Source organism: Ovis canadensis, chromosome 3 (assembly GCF_042477335.2).
Source record: "Ovis canadensis isolate MfBH-ARS-UI-01 breed Bighorn chromosome 3, ARS-UI_OviCan_v2, whole genome shotgun sequence".
NCBI lineage: Eukaryota > Metazoa > Chordata > Mammalia > Artiodactyla > Bovidae > Ovis > Ovis canadensis.
The window spans coordinates 46930959-46946048 of NC_091247.1; the positions used below are offsets into that span (position 1 = coordinate 46930959).

At 34.8% G+C, this 15090-nt stretch overlaps 1 protein-coding gene across 4 annotated transcripts in view; it reads left to right on the forward strand.

Moving 5' to 3' along the window:
• USP34 (ubiquitin specific peptidase 34) overlaps positions 1 to 15090 on the forward strand; it is a 230772-nt gene that overhangs the window by 200893 nt on the left and 14789 nt on the right. For all 4 annotated transcript variants that reach the window (XM_069580354.1, XM_069580356.1, XM_069580355.1 and 1 more), the window contains 10 exons: positions 981 to 1029; positions 1115 to 1219; positions 1301 to 1345; positions 2079 to 2183; positions 3641 to 3788; positions 7979 to 8613; positions 10328 to 10485; positions 11726 to 11804; positions 13628 to 13754; positions 14444 to 14551. In XM_069580354.1, the coding sequence (XP_069436455.1) occupies positions 981 to 1029; positions 1115 to 1219; positions 1301 to 1345; positions 2079 to 2183; positions 3641 to 3788; positions 7979 to 8613; positions 10328 to 10485; positions 11726 to 11804; positions 13628 to 13754; positions 14444 to 14551 (1559 nt within the window). The remainder of the gene's footprint in view (positions 1 to 980; positions 1030 to 1114; positions 1220 to 1300; positions 1346 to 2078; positions 2184 to 3640; positions 3789 to 7978; positions 8614 to 10327; positions 10486 to 11725; positions 11805 to 13627; positions 13755 to 14443; positions 14552 to 15090) is intronic.

Sequence of the window (15090 nt, forward strand, 5' to 3'; positions counted from 1 at the left end):
TGAAAGTTCATACCACTGCTTACAAGGTATTCTTAATTAAAAAGTCAAACCTAGATCTGATCAAGTTTCTGGGTTTAACTACCAGTTTACAGGAAGTATGGGGACAGAGGAATATGTTAAAACAACACAGTGAGGATATAATCAGTAAGATGGAAATGTGGGAAATTCTGCACGACAAATCACCTACTCTTCAGCAGATTAAATTACAAGATAAAGACAAAATCGGAGGGGAAACCAGTTGTCTAAAAGAGATTTAAAAGACATTTCAACCAATGGCAACAGAGGACTTTATTTGTATCCTGATTCAAACAGATTATAACTTTTTTTTTTTTAGAAACTTGAGGAAATTGTACATTGACTGGATCTTGTGTGATAATAAGGAATTTTAATTTAGGTGTGAATAATAGTAGTGTTACATTTTTGAAGTTTATGTTTGAGATATATATTGATTTATGGGCTCAGTGATAACAATATCTGAGTTGTTTCAGAATAGTTCAAATTGATTAAGTAGGAGGTACAAATAAAACAACACTGACCATGAGTTGCTAATTTGACTGTTGGGATGCTTACGCTATTTTTGTATGTGTTTGAAATTTTATTTACTAAGTTGAGGAAATATGCAGTAATTTTCAACTTGAAAGTAAAATTCGTTATTTCTTCAAAGTTTGCTTTGTTTTAAAGATCCTCATGTCAGAAAAGCTCTCTAAATTAAATCCATCCTAGTGCACGAACATACTGAGTTAATTAAATAGAAATAAAATAGATTTGGACTTCTATATATAAATCTTGGAATTTTGAAAAATTGTCCAAAAGGTGTCTAATGAACAAGTCTAGCTAGCAGAAAGTTCAAAAGTCATTTTATGATGGTGTCTTGGTATACTTGTAACTGGATCAACAATGTTGTTACATATCATGACTCAAATGGCTCTGAATTAGTAGAGAGGAAAGAAAAACTTATTTCCACTAATGTTTTCTTTCAGGCATTTGACATTGTCACAGACTGACATGGCGGCATTAACAGGAGGAAAGGTAATACCTTCTTAATATTTAGACCAGTTGATAATCCCTAGAATAACAAAACAATTCTTAAATGAACAACTTTTGCTTTTGACAGGGATTTCCCTTCTTGTTTCAACATATTCGTGATGGCATCAATATAAGACAGACTTGTAATCTGATTTTCAGCCTTTGTCGATATAATAATCGACTTGCAGAACATGTAAGTACTGAGAAACAGTCAAAGTTTTTTGGTAATTTTTGGAAGAATATTCTGAAATCCAACCCCCTTTTTTTTTTTTAGATTGTATCTATGCTTTTCACATCAATAGCAAAGCTGACTCCTGAGGTATGTAGACATTTGTTAATTCATGTTTTTCAAATTACTGTGAGCACTGACTATGCTTCCAGATGAACCTTTCTAACTGTTCTTGAGGAAAAGCCTATCAAGGCTTCCCCCATAATATAGTAACCTATTTTAAACTATATAACTTGAATAAATTGAATTACCTCTTCATGTCTTATCACAAATATCATTTTCCCAGTTAAATTAACATATAATTCTAACATATCAGTGTGTCACCTAGGTACTAAGATTTAAAGTTGTTTGGTTTGAAGCATATATCATATTGTACCTTGGAAGAAAGTGAACTAAACTAAAATTCTGCTTAGGTGGATAAGTATGTATTTTTTTTCAAAATGTAAATGTTATAGCTACTTTGAGAATACATTTCAAATATTAATAGGAATTCTACCTCAGCGAGCAAAAGTTGCTACAGGAAACTTTTAATCTAAATTTTTCTATAAACATGGTTGTCTCATTAACTAGAGTCCCCCCCCCCCCCCCAAATTGACATCCAGAAAACTATGTTTTCTGTTACATGTGGCTCCCATGCAATTGGCACTGTATCCTGAGCTCATCCTGCTGCTTTATGATAGTTCAGGTTCATATGTATGAGTACTAATCTCTCTAACCTAATACATCAGATTTAAATGTGATCTGTAGAGGAGTTACATTTGTTTTCTAGCGAAAGTAATTGATTCACCATCTCTAAATATGCAGTCATGTGTGTGTCTTATAGGCAGCCAATCCTTTCTTTAAATTATTGACTATGCTAATGGAGTTTGCCGGTGGACCTCCAGGAATGCCTCCCTTTGCATCTTACATTCTGCAGAGGATATGGGAGGTAAGTCTTGTAGATGTTCTAGTATTTATTTTTCTAACATAATCACTCCCATTTTCAGTACTAGTTTCTTCTTGCTTGGGTAACTCAAAAGGGTTTTAGTAAGTCACAGGTCAAGAGAAGAAAAGATGCTTTAGACAGAAGATCTAGAGGAAGAAGAGTTCCTGGCTAGTTAGTGTCTCAGATGTTTAAAGACTTTCTTGTAGAATCATAAACAACCTTTAGTCCATATGAGGTTCTCATTCCCCTACTCTCAGAGATTCCATGAAGTGGTAGAAGCCCTAGAAATAAAAACTAGCTGGTTTTAGTAGTTGATAGAAAATACAGAGGAAGCACCAACCACTACCTTTCTTCCAGAACTACTGCTGAGGTTACAGAGTTTCTTACTGAGTGTTGGAAATGCCCACTCGCTGGGCCAGGGGCTAGGTGGACTTTTTCTCTTGATAGGCCAGATAGTAAATATTTTAGGTTTTGTGGGCTATATGGTCTCTGTCAACCACTCAACTGCTGTTTTACCATAAAATCAGCCATAGACAAAATATAAATGAGTGGGCATGGCTATCTTCCAATACAAACTCAAAAACAAGCAAACCACAGAATTTGTCCTGCGATCCATAATTTTCCAACCTTTGCTCTAGATTCTTAGATTTCCTATTTCCAGGAAAAAAATCTTTCCAGCAGTATACTGAGCTAGTTTTCATTCTCAATTGCAGTAGCAGATTGGTCAAACAATAAGAAAAGTAAAGATGGAAACTTCAGGGAATTAAAGCACTTTAATGTATACTTTTAAAAATTTTAATTTTATTTATTTTTGTCCATGCTGGGTTCTTGTTGCTGCACAGGCTTTTCTCTAGTCGTGGTAAGCAGGGGCTACTCTCTAGTTGTGGTGTGAGGGCTTCTCATGGCGGTGCCTTCTCTTGTTGCTGAGCATAGGCTCTAGAACATCTGGACTTTGGCAGTTGCAACATGTGAGCTCAGCAGTCGCAGCTCCCAGGCTCTAGAGCACAAAGTGTCATAGTTGTGCTGCAAAGGCTTAGTTGCTCTGTGGCATGTGTGATCTTCCCAGACCAGGGATTGAACCCACGTCATCTGCACTGTCAGGTGGACTCCCATCCACTGTACCACCAAGAAAGCCCTGAAAACACTTCTAAATAAGTTTGTAAACTTAAGACCTAAAAGTCACTGGGTTTCTCTTATTGGTCCTTTGCTAGAATCCTTGGTTAATATAATTTGATTTTGTAAACTATTGAGAAATACTCTTTGAACATATTCCTGTTAATAAAAATAAATTGCTTTAAAAATGGGAGAAAAAAACATGAGTGTGAAGCTTCTTTCAGGTTCTAGTTTTCAGGAAACTGTTGTAGCTTTAAAGTGTCTAATGTATACACCAAAAGTAAGTTTGAAAGAGTAACTGCTCATTCACTTAGACTTATATTCTGTTCTCGTCATTTTACTTGTAGGTGATTGAATACAATCCTTCTCAGTGTCTGGATTGGTTGGCAGTGCAGACACCCCGAAACAAACTGGCACACAGCTGGGTTCTACAGAATATGGAAAACTGGGTTGAGCGGTTTCTTTTGGCTCACAATTATCCTAGAGTCAGGACTTGTAAGTCAAATATTCAGAATTTAACAAACCATTTGTTGTTCCAAGTTTTGTTTTTAAGGTGATTACAGTATGCTCATTGTGTATAATGCAAAAAGACTCTTAGAGATACAGTTTGTTTATTTTTGAGATACTGTTTTAAAGGCCAGAGTTTTATTAGTATTTGAAAACCTATGACAGTATTTTACAAATATCTGTAATTTTTTTTTTTTAAGTATAGGAAACTGTCTTCTCTTGGGTGACATCACCACCACTATCATCATTTGTTTCCTTTTTTGGTAGAGCCACAAAAGCATGATCAGAATTAGTGAAGAGAGTAAAGGATCAGGAAATCTTGTCTTAAAAATAACTTGAGAAGGCTAAGAGTAAAAGTAGCAATAAAAAAAGTACAAGCTGAGAGAAAATATTCTCTAAAGTTTTGGGAGTTAAATGATGACTATCTTTATTGTATCCAGGCCAGAAGGGAATAAGCAAAGATCTTGGAAGATACATGGACAAATAGCAAAAATAGAAATTTCACATAATAGGAAACTGCTCATAAATACACAGAGTGTTTTATTTTGATAGTATTAAATAAAAATCAAGTGGTTCATTCTTAAAAATTCTTTAATCATTCAATTTAGTCATTAAAATTGTATTTCCTAGTTTTCTGTTAAGAGCTCAAACAATGAGTGACACTCTGATAGCAGTAAGCACATTGAATACCCAGACCCATGTTTTTGAATAACATTTCTAGTAAAATGAATCACAGTTCCTGGGAGAAATGGCTGATTATAGGACTGGGGCAGGGAATAAACAAGATGAGTCTGGAGCATCTTGTGGGACCAGAAAGTAATGAAGCGCTCCAAAAACAATGATGAGGCTATGTTGAAGGGACATAAAACCAACCTGAAGATCTCCCAGTCTCCAAACCTGGAACAAGTTGGGTCGAAAAATAATTAACATAGCACTGTATCGTAATCCAAAGTATAAAATAAATGTCCATGAGTCCATGCTAAAGAAATGAATGATTGAATAAACAAACAAATGAGGCGGCACATCCCCCATACAGAAGAATTTCAAATCATTTTTGTATATCTTTCCCCTCCAAAGGTGGAGTGTAATTCCATAACCTTTGAGTATCAGCTTTAGTGTCTTGCTTTCAAAGAACAGAGTATTAGGGATAGAGAAAATAACTTTTTAAGTGAAAAAACTTGACAAACATTAACTCTGGCAGGTAATTAAGGTGAAAAGTGTCACTGATAAGTCATACTGATAGCATGTGCCCTTGGTATGTGATACAAGGAACACTTCATAATGTGGTTTTCCTCCCCAAATCCTATAACCTGAGTCTATTCACAATAGACATCACATAAACTCATTTGAGGGACATTCTACAAAAATACTGGACCACTACTCAAAACTACTGTGGTCTTCAAAAGAAAGTCTGACAAAGTGTCACAGTCAAGAGATTAAGGAGACATGACATCTGAATCTGGTGTATCCTAAATGAGATCTTAGAAGCAGAAGAACATTAGGACAAAACCATTAAAATCGAAAGTGTGGGATTGAGTTGATAGTAGTGTGCCAGTGTTGGAACACTGCAAGTGTGCTGTAGTAATAATGTCACAGTCGAAGTGGGAGAACATGCGTCAGTCATGGGTACACATGGATTGGCAGTGGTGCTCTGCCTGTAGGCTTTTTTCCCTGTCAGTTTAGGCAACACCACAGTAATGGGATGTTTGTAAGAGTGGACACATATGCTGGTTGGTGTTTATGTCCTGACTCTGGACCATAAAACAATTAAAAACCTATGTTCAACCGCCTTTCCTCCTCCCCCCCAAAAAAATGGGAAGGAAAAGCTTTTTACCTAGCTGGTACACCTAACATACATAATAGTGCTGAAGAAAGCATTTCATACATCGCAGTGACTTTGTAAGTTAATATTATCCTATAAAATGCAGTTTAGCAGTATGTACCAAGATCCTTAAATTTTTTTTTTTTCCCTTTTTCACCTCCGTAATACCATTTCAGGGATTCTAGTATAAGTAAGTCATCCAATATATAAATGTCCGATAGCATTAGTTATAATTGTGAAAAATTAAAACTAGATGTTTAGATAGGAAATAGTTATGCATCATTTAAAAATTAAAATACTGAAGACTCTAGAAATATGAAAGCATGCTTTTGAATGTTTGAACATAGGAGCCAAATATTTACATAGAGTCAATATAACTCAGTAAGAATTAGGGTAACATGTATAGAAGAAAAGCTACAGAAAAATACTTTTAAATCCTACAAAATTGTAAAGAATAACTGTTTAAAATGTTTAGAGAAAAGGAAAGTGGTGACATGATAAATGCCCTAGAATAGTTGAGTTACCTTGTAGAAATGGAAGTTTTATTATAAGTTCTCTAGAACTGGGAATTCTTAAGTTATATTCTAGCAAGGCAGTTTTTAGAAAGATGGTCTGTTCTTTCATATTGACCTTCATGTTTGTTCTCAAAGATAGATATAACTTAAAAGTTGTGTTTTTCTCCCTAGCAGAACTTACCTTTTAATTTAAAAGCATGGAACTTTTATAGAAATAAGTAGATGGTTAAGTATCTGATAAAGCAAAACAAAATGTTAATTATAGAATTTATGTGGTGGGTCCATGGGTCATTTATTTGGTAGAGTGTTTTCAACCTTTCAGGGTATTTGAGATTTTTTTTCACAATAAAATATTGGGTTAAAATTTTAACTTAAACTGAATAATTTCTTTAATCAAAAATTTTTTTCTCAATTGCAGTTTTATACAGAATTATTCAAGATGACACCTACATGCCAAGTTTTTATATTTGAAATACATACCAAATTGAGCCTAACTGAAACAGACTAACCAGAGCAGTGTATAGTTAGTTCATAAATATATAGAAAATGGAGTGTTGTGCAAAAGTCTAATTTGAAGTAAATCTGTAAAAGAGTATACAGTTAATTTAGAAACCCTAACATCATTTGCTTTGGCAGTACAAAGGAAGTTATCAAATTATAGGTAGAATAGTGGAAGACAGAATGAGTAGGTGTATTGAAAAGGGCTGTGCTAAGCCGTTAGATGCCTTGAGAACGCTCTTTATTGAATGTTGGTAAGAAGATAAACTCATGAGTCTGACAATCAGTGTTTGAATTCCATTTCTGCCATACTGTGTAAAATTGGGTAGTCTTAATATTTTAAGTCTGAGTAAAAATGGAGATAATAAAAGTAATACCAAGTACATAAAACTGTGTTGTTAAATTTAAGAATTGGATAAATTTTAGCAGTTCTTGTTTTTGTTACCATTATCATTATCATCATCATCATCATCATTTCTCAAGGTCAAAATCTGGGCCCCCCTCTTTTCATCTGTGTGATCTTGATCTTTGCTTCTCCAAGATTCAAATTTTCCAATGTATCATCACTTATGTCCAGAATGATTGTGCGGATTAAATGAGATAATATTTATAAAGTACCTAGTTCATACTACTTTTACAGATGGACTCAACTAATGAGTCATCCTCTCAGAATTATACCATAGGCTTAATAACATTTTTCAGATATGTTGGAGGAAGGGATTCTTTTCTTTGCACGCAGGGTTAGCCTAGAAGACTTCTAAAGATTTTCCAAAGATGGTGTTCTCTAATTGGCATATGTATATATAATCTTTATACTACAAAATTCTTTTAGATAAATCTCATTGTTTTTATAATGTAAGTTTACCGTTATCTACAAAATAATACTATTTTGTAGTAATTGATAAGGAAGAAGAAAACTAAGGCCTTAAATTAAAGATTTGACCCTGTCAGACAGCATAGGTCTTCTGGCCCCAAATACTGTGTTCTTCCTGTTAAACTGTGTTATTCCCTGAGAAGAAACAAAATGATAAAATAAATGGGAAAATTCTGTATCTTGGGAAAGCTAAACAAAAGAGGTTTAAAACTTTCTAGTAGTTACTGCAGTTGTTGTCACCACTTAAAAATAGTAGTGACAGAATGGAAGGCGTCTGGTTTTGTCATTCCTTGGGATCTTTCTCTGGTACAAGTGGTAGAGCAGAAAGATATTAAAAGAGATGTTCATGTCTCTTTAATTTTTATTCATTTTGGTTTTTACAGGGAAGAGTGGCTTTGTGTTTAATGACTGCTCTTCAGTCTATTTCATATCTTATAAACATCTGACAGTTTTGTTTTACATTTTATAGCTGCAGCTTATCTTCTGGTGTCCCTTATACCAAGCAATTCATTCCGCCAGATGTTCCGGTCAACAAGGTCTTTGCACATCCCAACCCGTGACCTTCCACTCAGTCCAGACACAACAGTAGTCCTACACCAGGTCTACAACGTGCTCCTTGGTTTGCTCTCAAGAGCCAAACTTTATGTTGATGCTGCTGTTCATGGCACTACAAAGCTAGTGCCCTATTTTAGCTTTATGACTTACTGTTTAATTTCCAAAACTGAGAAGCTGATGTTTTCCACATATTTCATGGATTTGTGGAACCTTTTCCAGCCTAAACTTTCTGAGCCAGCAATAGCTACAAATCACAATAAACAGGCTTTGCTTTCGTTTTGGTACAATGTGTGTGCTGACTGTCCAGAGAATATCCGCCTTATTGTTCAGAACCCAGTGGTAACCAAGAACATTGCCTTCAATTACATCCTTGCTGACCATGATGATCAGGATGTGGTGCTTTTTAACCGTGGGATGCTGCCTGCCTACTATGGCATTCTGAGGCTCTGCTGTGAGCAGTCTCCTGCATTTACACGACAACTGGCTTCTCACCAGAACATTCAGTGGGCCTTTAAGAATCTTACACCACATGCCAGCCAATACCCTGGAGTGAGTAAAATGATAACTCTTGTATCTGTATCCTCAAATTAATTGGAAATGCCTGTTTTTCCCCTTGGGGGGTGTAGTGACAAAATATGGGAGTATAGTCTAATTAACTGTTTTTAAAGGTGTATTTGTTTTCTTGACTATATTTGTAAAATGTTGTTATAAAATTGATAAGTGGGGAAAAAACTGATGTGTATAAATCATTTTTTTTAGTTTAATGATTGAAATTTTTCCTCTAATGGAACATATCTATGTTAATTTGTGGTTTTGTTAATGAGTCTTTCAAATATACCTAATCAGAAAATTCAGCTTTGTGGTATAGTTTTAAGGAAGTGAGTATTTACTGTTTAGATATTTATTATCAAGATGTCCATGCTTTGCTAAGCTGTGAGCTAGACGGTATTTTCTTAGCTGAAAATGTTCCCTGGGGTTTTTTGTTTTTTGGTTTCTTTGTTCACGTTTGCTTGCTGGGTTGCTCAGTTGTGTCTCGCTCTTTGCAACCTCATGGACAGTTCTCCAGGCAAGAATACTAGAGTGGATTGCCATTCCCTTCTTCAGGGGATCTTCCCGATCCAGGGATCAAACCCAGGTCTCCTGCATTGCAGGCAGATTCGTTATCATCTGAGCCACCAGGGAAGCCCATTCACTTGTTCACATTACATTCAAGTGCATGAAATGGTTAAGAGGCGGGCTTGTCAGAATACAAATATATACCATCTAAGTCATTCCTTTTTCTTTGCAGACTATAGGTTTTATATTAAAGTTTCCTCTCTCCATGTTAGGCTGTCATTCTTGGATATTTCTTTCCATTATTGCTTCTTACTCTTTGTTGTAAATTCAAGTTTACACCAAGAGGGTATAAATCTGGGAAGGGGGTTGGAAGCAGAGTGCAGAACCCTTTTTCAAGCTGTTGTCAACCCAAAGGCCATAAACTGCTAATAGGAGAAATTCTTCGCTAAATGGGAGGTGATGGGAGTGTAGAAGAAGGAAGTTTTTCAAGATTTACTTAAAAGCTCAATCAAATGACTATAGTAAATGGTATTTTAAATATTGTTATCCTTGAATTGGGTGCTGTACTTTTTTCCTGTTGAAGGAATAAAGGACCTTAATTGTCCTTTAGACATAATATAGTGAATTGTTTTTCTCACCCAGAAAGAATAACCTAATTTTTTGTCAAGAAAGTTAGAATGCCTATAATAAAGAAAGTGAATATATTAAGTACCAAAAGTGGTTCATCATCAGGTGACTTGAACTGGATCATCTGTCAGTCAGGAAAGATCACTCTAAATATTGCCACAAAGAGTTTCTAAAAAACAGTATTCAGGTGTAATTGAGGTGTGTGAAATCTTTGTGACAACTAATAATTTCTCATTTAAAAGGGACAAAAGATGGGCATTGCGTCTCTGGAACATACATTTGACATTGCAAAACTAGTAATTTAAATAGTTTTAGGACTAAAGTTGAACTGTATTTACTTGTAGTTTTTAATCTTGAAATTCTATTTTAAGATAATTTTCTTCCAGTGAGTAATATATTAAATTTTTAAAATAGAATCCATTGCTAACTTTTTAATTGTTTATGAATGCCGCTGCAATTCAAGTTAATTCGTATAGGTTTAAGAGCTAGCTAAATGAGCACAACACTTACAAATGAGAAACAGACACTGTAAAATGTTCCAGGGCTAAAAGGCCACCACTGTGCTTTTCACCCTTTTCAGGCAGTAGAAGAACTGTTTAACCTGATGCAACTGTTCATAGCTCAGAGGCCAGATATGAGAGAAGAAGAATTAGAAGATGTTAAACAGTTTAAGAAAACAACCATAAGTTGTTACTTACGTTGCTTAGATGGCCGCTCCTGCTGGACTACTTTAATAAGGTAAAAAGATATTTTTTGATGTTTTTGTTTTGTTTTTCAAAGTAAGGGAACATCATTTTGACACTTAAAGAGAAATAATTTAAATTGTTTATAAGTGAAAGTTTACCAGTTCTTTAAGGTTATTGGGAAAGCATTTAAACCTCTTGACACTTAGGCAGACTTTGTATTTTGAGAGTTAGCTAGCTGCTTTTGAATAGTTTTTATTTTGATTTGGATTGTCTCTGTGTGTTTTATCAGAATCATTAGGGTTAGAAGGAACCTTAATGTATGATCTTCTACCTAATGCTTGAATCCTTCTCTCTTGGCAGTTCATCCTAACTTACGCTTGGACAGTTCAGTTCTAGAGGCGTCTAGATAGCTTATTCCATCTCTGAATAAGTTTCACTGTTAAGATACTTTTCTTTTATTTAGCCCAGATCTATCTTTTTTAACTTTAATTAGCCAAAATAACGAAACATCATCTTTACAGTTAATTTCAGAGCTCAGAAATTACTGAATAGCTATAAAGGAACTGCTACAAATTCCCTTTAACTGTAGAAATAAAGTCTATATTAACTTCTTTTCTGTGTATTGCATCTGAGACTTGGGACAGACGTCTTTTATTAGACACACATTTTTTTGGCAGTACTCTCTTGAATACTGTAGAATCTTAAGGTAATCAACCCACAATAGATAAGGTTATCTTCTTCAGAAAACTTTAAAGTTTGAATCTTTGTTAGTACATAAGATCAAATTAACTGCTTTTGCCAAGACTCTTTAAAGAAACTTTCAAAATTTTAGCATTAATTTTGAAACATTGTTTTCCCAAGATTTGCTACTAATGAGCTTTTAAGGTCATTTTCAAAAGAAAATTTGGAGTTTTCCTGATTATTATTTTTAAAAAGGAAAGAAAAACATCTCACTAAAGTAGAATTTCTGACTGTACTATATAATAGCAGTTTCCAGTACTAATAGTGAAAGTCTGTTAATAAGAGTAATGAACCTACTTATGGATGATTATTATGTAGATAATTTTCAGCACCAACAGAAGTTTTGGGGTCCACCCCCCCAGGTTGCATTGAGGATTTCTTTTTAAATATTATCTTTTTATTAAATTACTAAGGACTAGATGTAGCTGTCTTTTTCTAGGTAAGAAAGTAGAGAACCAAAATGACAGTTTACTTATTCTTTTTTTTTTCCCCCATGTAAGTGTTCTGTTCTGATTCAGAGTTCTCAAACTGGACTTTATATATTTTTCTAGTGCCTTCAGAATACTATTAGAATCTGATGAAGACAGACTTCTTGTTGTATTTAATCGAGGGTTAATCCTGATGACTGAGGTAAATGCTTTATTGTGTTTCACTGTAGATTTATTCCAATTTAATGTTCTCACCAAAACTTTTTTTGTGTATATTTGAGAGTTTATTATAGGTTGTTTTGTAGGTGTCTGGATTTTAAATATGCAAATCAGTAAATACTTATTTATATTCTAAGAATAACTACATCATGGTACTAAGCTTGCTGTTTTCTTTTTCCATAACAATTACATACATTCATTTCATTTGTAGGACTAGAAATGAATGAAATTTGTAGGATTTAATTGACACACAGTTTCTCAAGAGTGTGCTTATTTGCTTTCCTCATTAAAGGAAGCTAGTGAGGCTGCGTTCAGTTCAGTTCAGTTCAGTCACTCAGTCGTGTCCGACTCTTTGCAACCCCGTGAGTCACAGCACGCCAGGCCTCCCTGTCCATCACCATCTCCCGGAGTTCACTCAGACTCACGTCCATCGAGTCCGTGATGCCATCCAGCCATCTCATCCTCGGTCGTCCCCTTCTCCTCCTGCCCCCAATCCCTCCCAGCATCACAGTCTTTTCCAGTGAGTCAACTCTTCGCATGAGGTGGCCAAAGTGCTGGAGTTTCAGCTTAAGCGTCATTCCTTCCAAAGAAATCCCAGAGTTGATCTATAGGTGGTTAAAAATCAACTGTTCATTCTTCCCATAATTACTGAACATCCACAACGCTTAAGATGACTTTAAGTCCACAGAGGTGCATTGTACCCTTTCGTCTAATAATGGAGATAAGGTTAAAGAATACATACCAAGGGAATTAAGAGGTAGGATAGTTTTTTCAGTTGATGGTATTATAGAATAAGGATACAGTATATGAAATTGTACTTTGAAGAATCTGAACTTGCAGAGACAAAATAGAAAAGGATTAACATAAATGATTTAATCAACACAAAGGTAAGAAAGTATTGGTTGTATTCAACAAGAGCTAAGTCTGTCTGGCTAAAACAAAAGTATGTGAAGAAGAGTAATGAGAACTTAATTCTTCAACAGCTGTTTGAATGTCTTCTCTGTCAGGCATTGTGCTAGGCATGGGGGATATAGCAATGAACAAGATTGTCATGGTTTCTGTCCTCACAACTAACACATTAAATGTCACATGAGTACATTGTTCAGATTATGTACTGTCACAGATTCTAGGTTATGAATTTTCAGCTGTGAATTGTGAGTAGTGTATAGGCTATGGGGAACTGATTTGACAAGATTAGGAAGACGATGCATTGGTGTACAATGAAATAGAAACCAAGGATTTCATTAGCTAGTACAGGTAAAGGAATCGAAAGATTTAACAAGCCAATATGATTAAAGGAATTTTACCTTTGGAGTTCTTTTACCTCTTTTAGACCTACCATCTTACTGCTGCTGTTTTAGACCTACTATGACTGACAGCAGTTTCACCATTGTCTTTCATAGAAACTCTTGAAAGTTAGTTAAAGCAGTAGCCTATTCTCCCCAGTCTTCCTGTTGTTACTGCTGCTTTGTAATCTTTGAAACTTGCAGTCTTAGAAATGTGTACTTAGAGCAAACAGTAAACCACCACCCCCTCCCCCATAAAAATCTAATTAAATAAATTATTTGTTCAAAGTAAAATGTAAACACAAAATATCAGACTCTGAGAGTGAGGATTGTTCTGTGCTTTAAAGAGCTGAACGGGGGACTTTGACTTGTAGGTAGAAAGCAGATACATTTGCTTTGTGCACATAGGCACACTCATAGTCTGAGTCTGAAAACATGTCATAGAGGATGAGTGGTACTATTTTGTGGCTCCATAAAGTAAAAGTGGAATGAAGTTTTTCATTTTTTTAATCACTTGTAGTCTTTCAACACACTGCACATGATGTATCATGAAGCCACAGCTTGCCATGTGACTGGAGACTTAGTAGAACTTCTGTCAATATTCCTTTCAGTTTTGAAGTCTACACGCCCATATCTTCAGAGAAAAGGTTTGCTTAATCCTACTTTTTTTTATTAGTTTAACAATTAAAGAGTGAAATAAGACTTTTTAAACCACATGCTTCAGAGAATTTGTCTTTACAAGGCTGATGTTAGCTAACCATTAGGAAAATGTTTGTGACCTCCTGATGTAAAGCTGGAATGTTCTTGTTCATTTTCTTTATTCATGCCTAAAAAATAAGCAAGCATGCTAGTGGCTGATTCATGTTGATATATGGCAGGAACCAGCACAATATTGTAAAGCAATTATCCTCCAATAAAATATTAAAAAAAAAAATTGGGGAGACTGGAAAATGTTTCCAAGCACAGTAACAACATGAGTATTTGTGAAGGTTCTCCAGCTGGAAACTTCCATGGCTTAGGTTAGATCATTTATTTTCAAGAGAAATAACTATAAAACAATTATCTCTTGTGTCCCTGTAAAATCATGTAAACTTTGAAATGTATGTGAATTTCTAGAAAATGGGACATAACAATCACTAAAATACGTGTTTAAAGAAATCTAGCAAGTTTAACAATAGTAGCTGTCTTATAAAAATAATCACTTAGCTTTCGCTAAAGATGTCTATGTAATAAATTTGAATGTTTTAGTGTTAGCATTCTGTAGTTTACAACAGAAAATAATTGTGAAGAAGTTTGACTTCAGGTGGCATATTTACATATGCTTTTGTGTTTGCAGATGTGAAGCAAGCATTAATCCAGTGGCAGGAGCGAATTGAATTTGCCCATAAACTGTTAACTCTTCTTAATTCCTATAGCCCTCCAGAACTTAGAAATGCCTGTATAGGTAAGTTAGCTGGAAAATAAACCTGTGTAAAAGCCTAATGGAAGAACATTTTTATGGGATCCTGTGTGTGTATGTGTGTGTATATAAGATGTAATGTTAGTTCTGTAGTGTTTGGAAGACATTGGTACTTTTTATGAGTGACTTAGACTGGCCAGCAGACTCTTAGGAAAATAGAATTCTGTTTCTTAACATATCAGTAATTAACTATGTCATCATAGGCCAGGTCACTTCATATATCTGGGCATGCTGACCTAAGGTTAGATCTCTTCCAGCTCTGAAATCTTCCGATCTATATAAATAGTGTAGAATCATGCAGATGTTTACAGATTAGAACTGACATTGTAAAGAGTTGGGGTGATTATTTCAGTGAGTCTTTTTGCGTAAAGATACTTCCTAGTAGTAGTAGTTCTTGGACTCCTGAGTATTTTAGCTTTTTATTAATTGTGTATTTATAATAAAATGATAATTTATATCTATTAAAGGAAACCCTTGGTTTAAATTCATACTGCATATTTTTTTACTGTCTTATAAGCTATTTA